This window comes from Trichechus manatus, unplaced genomic scaffold (assembly GCF_000243295.1).
Source record: "Trichechus manatus latirostris isolate Lorelei unplaced genomic scaffold, TriManLat1.0 scaffold00073, whole genome shotgun sequence".
NCBI lineage: Eukaryota > Metazoa > Chordata > Mammalia > Sirenia > Trichechidae > Trichechus > Trichechus manatus.
In genome coordinates this window covers 12,962,532-12,979,205 of record NW_004444009.1, presented here as the reverse complement: position 1 = coordinate 12,979,205, position 16,674 = coordinate 12,962,532, and the positions used below count along the sequence as shown (strand labels likewise).

The following is a 16,674-nucleotide window of genomic DNA, read 5'->3' as shown; positions in this document are numbered from 1 at the left end:
CAAAATAAAAACCAAGAAACAAATCCATGATTCGGCTCCAGCTTCCCAGGGAAGCTATAGGCCTGTTGCCCTGCTGGGTAACTATGAACATTCAGCTCCCAGTGAGTCCTGCTCAGCTTTTTCTCTCCACAGCTTATGCATTAACCACCCCTGGAGATGGATTGGGGGGGAATAAGGGAGCTAAGTCCTGGAGCTGGGTTCTCCACCACCTATTAAGTGGTAAACTAGAAAGAGCTTGGACTTTGGAGTCAGACATTGTTAGATTTGAAGCCTGGATCTTCTACTTCCAACCGCAGGATGCCAAATATCCTATTGCACCTCATTTAACCTCAGTTCACTTACTGGCAAAAAGAGGGGGTAATGATACGTACTTCAAATTTTTGTTGTAAGGATTAGATGAGCTCACTGAAGTGGCAGTACCTAACACACAGGCAAGATGGAATAAATGTGTTTTAATAAACTGTTGGCCCAGCTGACTTACCTTAAGCCAAGATCCAACTTAACTAGTCTTAACTCAATGGCACGCTCAGTAAGGCAACCAACTGAATAGCACTTGCTGAGGTCCCAGAATGCTCCAGAGCCTGTGGGAGCAGCCGCTCACACCTCCTGACGTTCAGTACCCTCTGACTGCTCATGAACCACAGACTTCCAAGAGGTCTTCAGGATTTGGGTGGAGGAGGGCATAGAAGAGGTCGTATCTGAGCACCAAAGGAGGCATTACTTCCTCCTCTACAGAAGCTGGTACTGGGCAGGATGCAGGTGGTGAGATAGGTATGAAAAGAGAGAAGGGATTATAAAAATAATTCATTTAACAGAATATTCCAGAGAGAGAGAAAGATGTGGATTGCAGAGGCAGCAGGACTTGAATTGCAAACTGCGAAAGCAGAGCCCCAGCTTAGATGCCCTGTCTTTAGGAGACCGTTGTCCAGGCCCTGCTCAGGCTCTGGCTCTGGGTGAACTCGCAGACAAGTAGATTCACCACCCTGGGCTAAGGTCTCCACTCCCTCCTCTAATAACATCATGGCCTGGGTTGCCTCTGGGTTTTTGTGACGATAACATTGGATTATGAATGTGAAAGAATTCTAAAAACACAAGCGGTCAAGAATTGGCTGGTAATATCTATATTTGCTAATAGAAAAAAAAAGGGCCAAGTATGATCTTATAGGGTGTCCCTAGGTGGCAAACGGTTAACACGCTCGGCTGTTGACTGAAAGGTTGGAGGTTCATATCCGTCCAGAGGTGCCTTAGAACAAAGTCCTAGTGATCTACTTCTGAGAAATCAGCCATTGAAAACCTTATGGAGCACAGATCTACTCTGACACACATGGGGTCGCCATGAGTTGGAATCAACTCCACGGCAACTGGTTTGGTTTGGTTTAGTGTTATTGTCATTTGCTGTCAAGTAGATTCTGACTCATAGTGACACTATAGGACAGAGTAGAACTGTTCCATTGGGATTCCTAGGCTGTAATATTTACAGGAGCAGATTACCAGGTCTTACCTCCCACGGAATGGCTGGTGGGTTCGAACTGGTGGCCTTTTGGTTAGCAGTCGAGCACTTAATCATTGCAACACCAGGGCTCCTTGGTTTACTAGTAGTTTCCTAATAAATATCATTGATTGAATGAATGGTGTGTTTCAAATAGAAATATGAATGTGTCCTGGTCTAGATCCCCCAATCTCATTCCATGCATGTCCTACTCCCTTGGGGCTGTATTCCCCTCTGCTCCACTTGCCTCCTCCCTGAACTTAGGATAAAGTGGCACTTAATTTATGGGGAGAAAGAGAGAAGAAGAGGGGAGGGAAATGGATAAACACAAAATGTGTTGTTAGGAGTAGCTCTGGGGCAGTCATTTCACCCAGAAGGAGCCAGAAACAGGTGAGAATGTCTAACTTGCTGGGACCAACCAACTAAGCCTTTGAAATGCTTTAGCACTTTCTACAGTGGCACAGAGGACTTTACTCTTCTCACTCCAGACCACGGGCATGTGCAAGAGAGAGAAAAAGCCCACAGTCTGACAGAGCAGGAGCCTCATGGGGATGGTATATGCCAGGAGAAGGGAGAATCCAAACAGTGCCTTTATTTGTGGAAGCTAGGGGTTGATTCCTGCTCCCTGACCTTTGCTGGAGAGGACTCTCTGAGTTTAGAGAAGAAAAGGGAAAGGGGGGTTGGGTGTCTGTGACTTACCAGCCCAAAGCAGCAACCTCCCCATCTCTGCTGCTATCCTAGCACCAAGTCCTAGGGCCCTGGGGGCTCTATATCAGATCTGAGTGGGGAGGGGCCTGATTATCACTGTGAAAGTGGAACAGCTGCAGAAGGCAGTGTGCCCACAATCCAGCCCCACGGCTTGCTTCTAGATTTACACTTGTCCCATTCCCAAGGTCCCTGAGCAGCCTATCCTATAGTCAAAGCTCCTCATCTGTTGTGCCAAGTTCACTGACCTCATTAAGCATCAAATCTTCTCAAGAAGACCATATTCTTCTGACTATTTCTTCGACAGTGAGAGGGAGAAAGCTGTGATGTTGCTACAACATTGACTCTCTCTCCTGATCATTATTTATCTATTAACTGATTAAATCAATACGTCAAACATTTACTGGGCGCCTCCCTAGTGCCGTGTGCTAGGGATACACTGAAGCCTAACACATGGTGGCTGCCCTCACATCTAGTAGTGTAGTCATGAACATATAGACAAACTGAAATGCATTACTACCTTAGAACAGAAAGATGGACAAATGCTGCAGAAAACGGAAGAGGGGATCTCTACTGGAGGGGCAGGGAAGACTTCACAGAGGAGGTGACATTTGAACTAGACTTGTCATAATTTACCAGTGAGAGGAGACGTGAAAGGTCATTTAAAGGAGGGAGGATAACATATAAAAAGGCCTGGGGCATTTTTAGAGCAGTGAAATTATCCTGCATGCTACCTTAATGGTTGACACATGAAATTATGCATTTGTCAAAACCCATAGGACTATACAACACAAAGAATGAATCCTAACGTGAACTATGGATTTTAGTTCATAATAAAGTATCAATATTGTTTCATCAGTTATAACAAATGTCCCACAGGAATGTAAGATGTTAATAATAGGGGAAATTCTATGCAGGGAGAGAGGGAATGTATGCGAATTCTCTGAACTTTCTGCATAATTTTTCTGTAAACCTAAAACTGCTCTAAAAAATAAAGTCTATTTAAAAAAAAAAAAAGTGAGTCTTGCCAAAAACAAGGCCTGGGACAGGAGAGAGTCTAGGGTTTGCAGGGACTGATGAAGAGCTCACAGTGGCTGGGTTGCAGGCCAGTTGAGAGGAGTGTCAAAGAGACCGACCATGTGACTGCCCTGATGGACATTCACTCCGAAGTTCAGGCAGCTAGTGAGGGAAAAGCCATGACACATAGACCAAGGGAATGAGACCATTTGACCATTTACCCAAGACACAAAGAGAGCAACCTATCTCCACTCCACACCCCCAACTCTGAATTCCAGGATAAGAGAGATGGCCCACTTCTTAGCCAGCTCACCCTACCTTCCTGAGGGTTGCCATCTACTGTATACAATGGAGGAAAGGGTCAAGGAGCCCCCATCGGGGTTGTCTTAGTCACTCAGTGCTGCTGTAACAGAAATACCACGAGTGGATGGCTTTAGCAAACAGGAATGTATTCTCTCACAGTTTAGGAGGCTAGAAATCCAAATTCATGGCACCAGCTCCAGAGATGGGCTTTCTCTCTCTGTTGGCTCTGGGAGAAGGGCCTTGTCATCAATCTTCTGCTGGGTCCAGGAGTTTCTCAGCTCAGGGACCCTGGGTCCAAATGACATGATCCGCTCTCAGCTCTTCTTCCTTGGTGGTATGAGATCCCTCTCTTTCTGCTCCCTTCTCTCTCCTTTTATCTCTTGTAAGATAAAAGATGATGCAGGCCACACCCCAGGGAAACTCCCCTTACATTGGATCAGGGCTGTGACCTGAGTAAAGATGTTGCATCCCACTATAATCCTCATTAACATGACCTAATCCTGCCTCATTAACATAACAGACAGCTCACTCCCAAATGGAACCATAACCACAGGCACAGAGGCTAGGATTTACAACACATCACAAAATGGAAGATAATTACATCAGATCACAAAATGGAGGACAACCACACAATACTGGAAATCATGGCCTTGCCAAGTTGACACATATTTTGGGGAGACACAATTAAATTCATGACAGGGATAAAGAGTAGTGTGAATAGTGTGGGCAGAAGGAGTAAGAGAGGAGGTCAAAACATTGGACCAAGACTGTGGGAGTAGGTTTTGGGGCTCTTGGTGAATTGTGGGTAGTGAAGTGGAGGGTCAGAGTGGAACTAAGAAAAGAGGAAGCAGAGAGCTGGCTATTTTGAGTCGACTCTAAATTCTGGGTTTAGGGGCCAGATGTGAAGAGACCTTTTATTTCTGTTTAAGTTTCTCAGGCATGGCCATGAGCCTAGCAAAATGGTCAGGGTATGAAAGCATCAGCCCTACCAGAAGACCATGCATCTGTCTGGAGTTTTGCCTTGGGAATCTTGTGAATGATACACCAGGTGCTGGAACAGGAGGAACGCCAACCGAGTCGGAACCTCAAAGGGAGAGAAGTCTTACCAGCAGAGCTCTCTTTCTAAAATCTGTTATGGAGTCCCATGATTAGAGAATAAAGTTTAGACTTTTAGCAAGGCCCTGCTTGACTGATCCCAGCCCACCTGTGCAGCCTCATTTCCTGCCATCCTCTCCAGGTACTACATGCTCCAGCCAGTTCAAATTTCCTGCTGCTCTACAATCACACCAACTCTTCAGCCTCTGTGCTTTTTCTTATGCCATTCTTTTGCCTGGGATGCTGTGGTGGTTAATTTTATGAGTCAACTTGGTGAGGCTGTGGTGTGATCGCTTGGTCAAATACTAGTCTAGATGTTGCTATGAAGGTATGTACATGTAGTTAGCATTTAATTCAGCAGTTTGTAATTGACTGCTAACCTAAAGGTTGGTAGTTGGAACATACCCAGTGGCTCTGTGGAAGAAAGGCCTGGCATACTGCTTCCATAAAGATTATAGCCAAGAAAACTCTATGGAGCAGTTCTACTCTGTAACACATGGGGTCACCATGAGTCAGGGGCCAACTCAATGGCAGCTAACAACAACAATAGCGTTTAAATCAGTTGATCTTAAGCTAAGCAGAAAACCCTCAGGAATGTGAATGGGCCTTATCCAATCAGTTGAAGGCCTTAAGAGCAAAAACTGAGGTGTCCTGAAAAAGGATTCTGTTTCAAGACTGTAAATAGACAAGACTGCTGGAGTTTCTAGCCTGCCTGACCTACAGATTTTGGGCTTGCCAGATCCCACAATCGCATGAGCCAATTCCTCAAAATACATCACTGTCTCTTGCTATAATCTCTCTCTCTTTCTATCTATCTATCTATCTACCTATCTATCTATCTCTTTCTTTCTCTCTTCTCTCTCTCTCTTTGTCATTCTTCCCCGCCTCCACCCCCCGCAGTCTTCCAAATCTCTGTCACAAAAGATACAGGGATTAGGATGCAAGATTATCATTTGGTGGGGTGGGGAAAGAGGACTAATAGTGGAAGGTGGGTGTACTAGTTATCTAGTGCTGCTATAACAGAAATACCACACGTGGATGGCTTTAACAAACAGAAATTTATTTTCTCACACTCTAGGAGGCTAGAAGTCCGAAATTCAGGGTGCCAGCTCCAGGGGAAGGCTTTCTTTCTTTGTCAGCTCTGGAGGAAGATCCTTGTCATCAATCTTCCCCTAGTCTAGGAGCTTCTCAGCCCAGGGACCCTGGTACTACTTTCTTGGTATCATGGTGTCCCTCTCCTCTCTGCTCGATTCTTTCTTTTATATCTCAGAAGAGATTGAATCAAGATACAACCTAATCCTGTAGATTGAATTTTGCCTCATTAACATAACTACCTCTAATCCTGCCTCATTAACATCATAGAGATAGGTTTTACAACACAAAGGAATATCACATCAGATCACAAAATGGTGGACAACCACGCAATACTGGGAATCATGGCCTAGCCAAGTTGACCCATATTTTTGGGGGACACAATTCAATCTATAACAGTGGGGAACACTCACATGTAGATACAAATCTTGTTCCCATCCCATAAGTGATAGAAAAGGTGGAACAAACCTTAAGCTGTGGAGAAGTTTCTCTTCAGGTGTTATTTTTCTGGAATTTAGGAGCAGACAGACTTTTGTAACTCTGGCTTTGTCAATACTATTAATTGTTCCACCGGGCTGGGGCTTGCTGATGATCATGATAACGGGGATTTGGTTGTGTGATATAATCTTGATAACTGTATTGAGAACTTTCCAGAAATTGTATCTCTAACTTAAGATCTTTGCTCTAAACACTGGAGGCCAAAGGCCAGAGCATGAATAGGGGTGATACTGAGGCAGTAACAGTGGCTGACAGGGCAGGGAATGAGGGTGGAGGGGAAATGGCTGGCCTACAGCTTCCTCCTCTTTGACAAAAAGAATCTATTTCTCCCATAAGAGAAACAAACACTAAAAAAGAAAAGAAATGGCCCAGTGCAAACACTAAACCATTCAATAAGATCAACTCCATCATGTATTAGTAGAGGGAACACATGAGATGATATGAAAGATGTACACCCACATTTACCCTCAACCAAACACACACACACATACACACTCACATCTGGATTAAAAATTATTTGCATCTTTTCTTTCCAGATACATCCTTCTAATTACATTTGAATCAGTGTGATATCTGCATTATTAAAACAGTTTTGTGGTCCCAGGGCAATGCCAGTTTTTAATTCCCTGGACACAGCATCTCTGCTTTGAAGGGAAAACTGCTTTATATGATTGCTGATGACCAAACATGCATTGCAAATTCAGCTACTGGACTTACTTCAAATAAGTAAAATGCTAAAAGCAAGACATTCTACTTGACTGAAAATTCCTTGGGGGGCAAAGTCATGTCTCATTTATATTTACGTATCCAAGAGACTTGCACATACCAGACTCTCATAAAATATTTATTACATTGATTCTGGTTCTGATATGGACACTAACTGCATAAACACCTCTCCATGCCTCAGTTCCTTCCACCATGAAATAAGATTGGAGTTTTAAACTCAAATGCTTTCAGGCCAAGGAAGCAGGTAAAGTGAATATGTGAAGCAGCAAAGGGTGCCAGTAGGGAGTAATAGGGTCTGTGAAAATCCACACTAGCAGTCAAATTTACTAAAACTGTGCTGATCTCTCCAAAAAATGTCTTCTGGTAAGATTTGGCTTTCAGATCACCTGCTTGAAATACTAAGATTTTTTTTTTCCCTTCCTCTAACATTCTTGAGTCTTTTGCTCTGGTTCACGTTCTTTTCTAAGGATGGAGAGAAAAAAATGTTGGGCAAGAGAGTGTTGAGAGGGGTGATGACTTCCAATCAGACCTCCCCATGTAGATACTGCTGTGTCCCTAACGTCTATGATGCAGTTCCACACTCAGAGGCCTCCTGTTGATCAATTAACAAATTCCCTGAAAAAGCTGCTTCTAAATTTTAATTTGGAGTCCCCAAGTGGTGTAAACACATAACACACTCAGTTGCTAACCGAAAGATTGGAGGTTTGAGTCCACCCAGGGTTGCCCTGGAGAAAAGGCCTGGCAATCTACTTCTGAAAAATCAGCCACTGAAAACTCTATGGAGCACAGTCCTACTGTGACACACATGGGGGCACCATAAGTAAGGCTTGCTCAACGATAACTGATGTATAAGTTTTAATTTAAAGTAAACTACTAAAAGAAGAACACAAGAAAAAACATTGTAGAAGGAACATCAAAGATGTTTGGAGTTTTCTGATTTATTAATCGCAGAAAGTAAGAATTTCATGAGAAGAAAGGGTCAGGATCATTAAAAATGCTGCCAGTGGTCCGCAGAAACATAGGGCAATCCCAGCACCCTGTGGGGAGGGATGGAGACAGATGCCTCTGGTTAGTCTAAGCAGAGAGGGCAAAGCCCACCTTATTGTTGGCCGTGTCATAGAGTAATATTCCTTGAGGAAGACATCTCCCAGAATCCATAGGGGCTGCCCAGTGAGGGAGGGCAGGTAAGTGGCCTCAATCCCAAGTCTGCAGTAGCCATTGTTCTAAAAAGACAAAGGACATGAAGATACAACCAGTTGCATTGTAGAGACCATTCTCCACAGGAACGTGACACTCTTGGGGTTCTCTGAATTCTTGCTCAGCTCAGCTTGGCCCCTGGTGATTCCCCATAGCTGACCAGATGTGAGCTGGGACATAGGACAGCAGTTTGGGCCCACCTCTTCACAGGATCCAGAGAGCCTAGGAGTAAATACGAATATTGAAGATATAGGCAGAGGGAGGCAGAGGGAACTGGAACCTGCTGATGATGAAGGTGATGGTGGGCATGCTCTGTAAGTAGTTGCAGTTGACCACAAACTGAGAGAGGGAAGAGGTAAAGCTGAGGAACCCCAGGGACTGGGAGCCCAGACAAGGGCTCAACACCCCCTCTTTTTTTTTCCTGAGTCACTTGTGAGACTCTCCCCTTGATCCTCCAGCAGAGGCTGCTTCAGGGTATGAAGGGCACGACCTGCTTCCCAGATACAACACTGACCAGGCCTTCTTGCTTTCTTGAGTCCTTTCCTCAAACATGTCTCCTTAAACACGTCTCAGCTCTTAGATTTTGGTTGTGTTACTATGACCGTAAGAAGTCAGGCTTACTCTAGAATGTAGTCTCCAGTCTCAGAAAGTACAATCTACAGAGAAAAGACATGAGCATGCTCACACTTGTAAAAAACACACTCTTGTGCACACTCATATCGACATTTGTTTGCACATGTCCATGAACTCAACACACACACACACACACACACACACACTGAGGAACCAAGATTTAGTGTGCAGGAAGAAGCAAAGTACAGATACCTGAACAGAAGGGAGCAGGTCTGTAGAGAGGAAGCTACTCAGAGGAAAACCCAAAGGTGTATTTCTAGGGAAGAAAGAAACCCAAGTGGAATGAAGAAATGTATTGTCCTCTGACTCTAAAATTCCAGTGCAGTCAAATGAGAGTGGGCAGACAAAGTTGCAATGTGCTCCTAGGACCTGCAGTGAATTAGTAGTACCTTCTGACAACCATTCACCCCAAACTCACAGTTTGGATGGAGTGAGAAACTCTCCCCCCTTGCCTGCTTTGCACTGAGGATTCATGGACTGAAATGCCATGCTTTGTCTCTACCTGATCTGTCCTTGCAGGGGCTCTGGTCCCCACCCAACCCTTCCTCGTCTCCCTTGGGAATTCATTGCACCCAGGCTCCTGTGTTGACGTTGTCCGGCAGTGCGGAGAAGCCATTGGCTTCTGGTTACTCACATCACTATTTTGGGCCCTCTGGGCTCCTGCTGCCTGAAAGGAGCTCATGTACTGCTGGGGAACAGCCAGCAGGAAGGTCCCAGCATCCACAATGGCTTGGCAGCCCTGGGAGTACAAGCCCGTGATCTGGTTACCGACGGCAAACCTGGGCAGGGGAGACCAGGATGAAGAGGGTCAGGTGCCTCTGCCACAAACCTGAGCCACGTCCACCCCTTCTCCCTCCAACTCAGCAGATTTAACATTCTGCCTCTTTCAGGAAGCTGGGCTACCAATATTATACATCTGCCCATGTAACATTTCTGTGCCTTTGTGATTACTGGTAGTGGTCATGATCATGAACTTTGGAAACATAGCTTGTATTTAGATCTTGACCTTATGAAATGCATGACTTTGGACAAGTTACTTAACCTCTGAGCCTTGGTTTCTTTATCTATAGCGTGAAATACATTGCCGACCTCCTCATAGTGTTGTGGAATTTTATGCAATAATATATGTAACGTATTTAGCATAGTGACTGGCACATAGAAAACATCAATGACAGCTGTTACTCTTACTGATGACAAAAGTGGTAAAGATGATGCTTCAAATATTCAAAGTGGGTGATGATGAAGCTTTCAGGAACAAAGTCATGGATTGATCTAGGAATGACCAATCTGCTGACCAATTCAAAAAGTTCAGGTAACAGCTAGATATCAGAGTTTACAAGGCTCCAGGCCCATCACAACCTGGAGGGTTTAAGTGATTCTTTAAGAAACCTGTGCAATGTGGAGGAAAGGTGTCAGCCATGACAGGAGCAGGAAACACTGTCATGCTGGAGGAGAACCTTATGAATGTTCACAATCCATAGGAACTGTTCTCTCTACTTATTCCTGGATGGCAATCTTCCAGTAGAGTTCCCAGGTGACAGGCACCCAGATGATCTGACCAGAATATAGTTGGGTGTCCACACCTCCCGGGATGAGCTCCCCACCATAATGACAGGCTGGTTGGCTAGGGAGAAATGTAGAAGAACTTGAGTTCCCACAACATGAACAGCAGGACAGGCAATTCCTCTCTCCTCTCTCCTTCTCTCCCTCCCTCAGACTCAGAGGTCAGCAGAATGGGGGAGTCACCTGGCTCAGAGCTGCAAGGGAGAGACACCTAAGAGTAACACTTAAGTATTAGACAATTGGAAGCACCGATTATGTCCATAAAGGAGAAGATGGAGTTGGAAGCTAGGCACCTGAAAACAAACCATAAAAGCATCCCAGAGAAATGCTCTCTGAGACAAAGTGAGGAAGAACAGAAACATCTCTGGTATCCCCTAGAATGGGGCTCAACAGAGATCTCCAGTGAGCTACGACTGGAATATTCCTACCATGGTCAGGTTGAGAACTAGACAATGTTGAAAGAAATTAGGCCTCTTGTGTTCACTATCCTGAATCTGTCAGTCATAGAAAAAAGAGGTTTGGACTTAGGTACCTGGAGGGTCGTGTGTTCAGGGAATATGGAGCAGGGAATAAAGTTTGCCACAAAAGTTCAAGGGCAGGTCGACTAGGAAAAGCACTAGATTTGTGATCAAGTTGTTTCAGTTTGAGTCATAGCTCCACATCTACCAGTGGGTGACCTTGATCAATATTGGCAACCTGTTTGAGCTTCCATTTCCTCACTGGTAAAGTGGGATTAATAACAGGGTTTTTGAGATGTCACTTGAAGCAATAAACCCAAGAATACTTTATAAAGCTGAAGGCATTATTATAATTATGATTTATTTTTCTCTTTATTAGAAAATGCTCATGAGGCTTGTTCTATGGAGCTACAATTGGGCAAATCCAAGACTTCAATCTCCAGATCTACAAAAATAAATGTTGAGGGAATACCACTCACTTTTAAGAAAAGAATCATCATATGGCTTTTGGCCTAGCATAATTAAAAATCTTACAGTATGCTTAAAATAAACCTCTCCCCCACCCAAATAAAATTCCTCACAATTTTTTTTAGAAATACTTGGATTCTATATAGCAAGTTATTGTGTCAGGAAACTTTATAACCTGGGCCATGTCTGCTCCTGGGTGTGGGCTGCATGGGTGCTCTAAAGCCAGGACAACGGGTGGGAGGACAGGTTCTTACTTAGAGAAGTAGAAGCTGAAGATGGGTTGAGTGAGCTGGCCCTGCTGCAGCATCCCCTGCATGACTGTTGGGACATTCCCCACCACCAAGTTTGGGTAGGCCATGCCCAGAATCCTGTCAAAGTCTGAATAGTAGAAGGGGTTGCTGGGTTCATTCTCACTCAGGCCAAACTCCTGGTTATTGATGACGATGTTCTGAACTTGGGGCGAGCAGACATAGGAGCTTACAACTCAGGTGGACTAATGCTTCACAGGGTCTGGCATCAAGAACCTCTCCTGGGGAGAGGACATTGGCTTCTTTGATGCAGAGCTCAACCATGAGGGTGGGACTGGAGGTGGAAGAGCAGCATTGTCACCTAACCATGTATGTGTCTGAGGGGAAAAATGTGTGAGTGTTGGGGAGGGAAAGGCAGCTGTTTCCTGGAGTTCCAGTTTCTCCCTCCATGAACAGTGAAAGGACAGCAACTGGGTTTATACTGAATAATCCATGTGGAGGAAGGATTAGAGGAACTGTGGGTGTTCGACCTATAGAAATAAGAAAAGAGTGAAAGGACATGTCTTCAAATATCCAAAGTGTTACTGTGTAGAAGAGGAGACAGATTTATTCTGTGTGGTTGCAGAAGGCAGAGTTAAGACCAGGGAGTAAAGTCACCAAAAGACAAACTTTAATACAACATAAAGAGCCTTCTAGTTATAAGGCCACCTGTCAGGACTGCTGTGGAAGCAATTCCTGACTTGGGAGGTTGAATTAGATGACCTTTGAAGTCCCTTCCAACTTTCAGCTTCTATGAAGGTTATACATAATTAGTAATCATTGATTTCTCTGATAGCTTAAGAGTCTAGAAAATGAGACCAAAACCACAAATTCTAGTAGGCTAAGAGAGCATCACTCACAGTCACGGTGTCGTATCCCAGGACCACACTCAGGCTGCCACTCCCACAGGACAGTGTACAGGTTTGTCCATTGTTTCTGAAGGTGGAGGACAGGCTGGGATTGAACCTGTTGTGATCAACTGTAGAGAGACAGAATGGAGTATTAGTGTCATTCACTGCTTTCCACAAGCACTTGGAGACAACTTATCCTCAATATCCTGAGATCTTCAGACCAAGGCTGAAATAGGGCATCAGCCTCAGATCCTTTGTACCATAGACAAACCGTGTTGGTCCCAGAAAAGTCCGTCCCATTGGATGATAGAAATTGCCCAGGTTCCTCCCAACCCATCATGAGCTGAGAGAAGGACTGGCTCAGAGGAGCCAAGATTTCCGGGCCAGAAGAGAGCTGAGGGGAAGGAGAAATGTAGAAAGGAATGGAAGCCTAGTGTACTTCTGCTGCCTCTCTCCAGAACAATCAGCAACTTCTGCTGAAGTACTTGACAGGCTAAGGATAGAATTTCTAGCTATTCCTAATATGAGGAGAATGAAAATAATGGTTATGTGCAAAAAAGTCTGGACTTAGAATTATCAACTGAGCTCAAATTCTGACTCTGCTACTTCTTAACTCACTCCCTTCCCTGCCCCTCCTCTGCTTCCAGCCGTAGAGGTGGGTTGTGATGGTGGTAGTCACAGCAGGTCTGGCTTTGGCAGTAGGTGGAGGGTACCCACAGGTTGGAGAAGCCAGTGTCGAAGAGGACCAGGAAATTTTGGGGTGGTGTCCTAATGCTGATCTTCCCAAAGTAGAGTGACTGCAAAGTAAGGTTTGTTAACTTCATTAAACTCTCAGCCTTGTCCTAAGGTGGGGAAGAAGTTAGCCCACTTTGCCCAGATCATTTCCTAGGAGGAATAAGAGGCTTCTCCCACAAGTTTTCCTTCCCATCTGGAAACAGCTCCTCTTTGATATCCCACCTTTTTGTCCCTAACTGCAAGTCTAGTCCTTTGACCATCTAAGATTTAATCTGGCAAGACAGTATCTTCCTCCAAGTGTGTTTGCTACTTTTGGTAAGGAGAAACCTCCATGGATTTGCCAGGGTATGCCAGAACACACTGAATTAGAGAAGTAATCACTTTTCTCTCCCTTTTCCAGTATTCATCTACCCTTTCCACTTCTCTCTGTCTCACACACACCCTTCTCCCCTTCTCTTCCAGTGTTAGATACTTTTACCACCATTCTCCTCTTTCCTGGTCACACACTAGCAAAGGGTACAAACTAAAAAAGTTTGGGGTGAGAGGCAGCATAGAGATCAAGAAGAGCATTTCACTAGGAGATAGCTTAACTTCTAAGTGAATTTGGCGATTCTTTCACTTACCTGACTCTAGTTCCTTCCTCTATAAAATGTGGGGTACCATATGACCCAGAAATTCCACTCCTAGGTATATATGCAAAAGAATTGAAAGCAAGGACTGAAATATATACTTGTACATGAATGTTCATTGCAGCATTAGTCACAATAGCCAAAAGATGGAAACAACCCATGTCCATTAACAGATGAATAAACAAAACATGGTATATCCATACAATGGAATATTTTTCAGCTATAAAGAGAAATGAAGTTCTGATACATGCTACAATATAGATGAACCTTGAAAATATGCTAAATGAAATAAAACAGACACAAAGGAACAAATATTATGTGATTCCCCTTAGTAATCAAATGCATATAGACAGAAAGTAGATTAGTGGTTACTGGGGGTTGTGGGGAGAGGGTAATGGGGAGTTGTTGCTTAATGGATACAGAGTTTCTGTTTGGGGTGATGAAAAAGTTTTGGAAATAAATAGTGGTGAGACGATGGTTAAAAAAATGTGGGAGTTGAAATAGGAGACCCCCTAAGGTACCTTCCAGCTTTGACATTCTACATAGCAGCTCATTAAGGATAAGTGTATAGCAAACTAGAGGGTCGAGATGCCCTGATCAGACATTATAGCCTTGAGAACATTAAAACATTTATTCTGAGGACCAGCAGGGAACATGTATACTTTTCCACTGAAATAGTGTCTGGAGGCACTGGAGATTTTGTTGCATGGCCTGGCAGCCTCACACGTGTTTTCCTTCTTTCCCCTTGTAGCTCTTTGCTAGGACTTGGTTTGGATCTCTCAATTGACTCAAACATTCCGTCTATGAATCTCGTAACCATATGAATGGACTTTAGAGAGATGGGCCAGTAATGAGAGGAAAGGGAAAAAGAAAAGGAACTACTATACTATTAGATGGTACCAATTCACAACTCTATTATTCAGATACAAGGGTGAGACTTAGAAAGGTTTAGTAACTAGTTCAAAATCGTAGCTAATGAGAGGTAAAAATGAGTGTCTGAGAATGGTTATTAGCCAAGGGTTATGAACAGTGCCCCCCCACTCCCACCCACATCCATGTAGTTAGTGATGGCCTCTGTCTTAGGCTGGGTTCTCTAGAGAAGCAAAACCAGAAAAGCGTATAAATATATATAGAGAGATTTATATCAAGGAAACAGCTCATGTGATTGTAGAGGCTAGAACGTCCCAAGTCCATGGATCAGGGTAGAGGCCTCTCCCAAGTTACACAGCCACAGAAGCTAGCCAGCCCAAGATTGGCAGGTTGGAGAGCAGGGCTCCCGCTCACAGGCTGTGAAGGTTGACGAATTCCAAGATCGGCAGGAAAGACCATGAGGTTTCTCCTGATTCATGTAGCTGCAGGGGCTGGCGAACCCAAGATCTGCAGTTCAGAGAGCAGGGCTCTGCTCACAGGCTGTGAAGATCGACAAATCCCAAGTTCGGCAGATAAGCTGACAGCTCAAGTCCCAAGAACCAGAGGCGAGACAACAGGAGGCAGCTACAGGATCCAGAGTGAGCAAAAAGCCAGAACATCTGCTTATATTTAGATGCAGGCCACACCACCAAGGAAACTCCCTTTCATCTGATTGGCTACTCACAGCATATTCAATCATGGGAGTGATCATATATAAACACTGAGAATCATAGCCCAGCCAAGCTGACACACTATCTTAACCATCACAGGCTCATAAGAAACAGCATCATTATTGAAATGATACTTGGCAGCTGGATCAACCTTTGGGTGGGTCTTTAGGAATGTCTCCAGTACACCATGCTCCTCCATCACCTGGCAAGTAGACTAAATGATTCTATGGAGAATCGGGTAAACAAAAGGGATGAGCCTCACCTTGCCCCATTAAAACTACTCCTTCAATGATCTGGCCTAGAGTCTTCAAACCTCTTCAACACTCTGCTCAAGAAGAGCCTTCTTACAGGAAATCCTCTCAGATTCTAGCCAGCTCTGACCACTGTAACCATTCCAGCATCCCCAACATAGGTATACACAAACTCACATAATTTTATTTTTTATGTTGCTGTTTGTTTTTTGCTTATGTATTATTTCCCAAGAATAAATGTCTGTTTCTTCCAAGTCCCTCTTATAAGCCTCGGGCAGGGATTATGCATCCTTCCTTCTTGGAAAACAAAACACCCACCCTACCACCCTTATAAACTCACATCCTCCCCCCTCGCCCACACACACATGTACTCACATACACACATACGCATGCACACAGACACATTTAATACACACCATCCATCTATTTCAAATCTTGGGCCACAGTAGGTGCTCAGTTCTTCATACTGAGTGACACACTGACTACCTCTCCAGGAAGCTTCAGAAAAAGAAAGCCTTTGGTCTTCTCTATTCTTGTTAGGCTCCCTGAGGGCTGGAATTCACAAGGAAGCTGAATCCCAGCACACACTTTTCCAAACCCTCTGAGCAGTGTAGACAAACCAAGACCAAGACCATGAGGTTCATGGTGGTGATTTTCAACTCCCTGCCAGCACGCAAGACACTGTGGCAGAGCACATGGAGGGAGATTAGGTCTCTCTTTTATATCCTGGGCTCTGCACTTTTGGTCTCTAGGCACATGGGCTTTCCTACCTTTGTACCAGCTTGTGCCCCTCCACATACAAGGATTTTGTTGTCTTTCCCTCTGGTGGGCGTAAATGACTTTAATATCTACTCCATAGTCAACAACTTAAAAAGCAATTAATGACTTTGCGGACGCAGTCCAAGGATTAGGATTTGACAACAAACATAAAATGCACTGAGGACAAAGTATCCTGGTGGCCTGTGTCTACTGAGAAATGGGTGCTGGAAACTTCTACCAGAACAATGGAACAATTTGCTGTTTGGCTCCAAAGGACATGTGCTTTTTTGAGATTTACAGTCTATCTTCACTTCTTTCCCTCCTTCTCCCCCGTCTTC

At 44.4% G+C, this 16,674-nt stretch overlaps 1 protein-coding gene across 1 annotated transcript; it reads right to left on the bottom strand.

Annotated features, from left to right (window-relative positions):
- Positions 1 to 7,999: 7,999 nt before the first annotated feature.
- On the bottom strand, positions 8,000 to 16,221 carry LOC101353827 (gastricsin-like). The gene is given in 10 exon segments (XM_012556679.1): positions 8,000 to 8,046; positions 8,049 to 8,148; positions 8,363 to 8,461; positions 9,390 to 9,534; positions 10,257 to 10,379; positions 11,499 to 11,697; positions 12,388 to 12,510; positions 13,062 to 13,200; positions 15,424 to 15,572; positions 16,170 to 16,221. Coding segments are annotated over 10 exon segments (1,176 nt in total).
- Between the last annotated feature and the right edge of the window lie 453 nt (positions 16,222 to 16,674).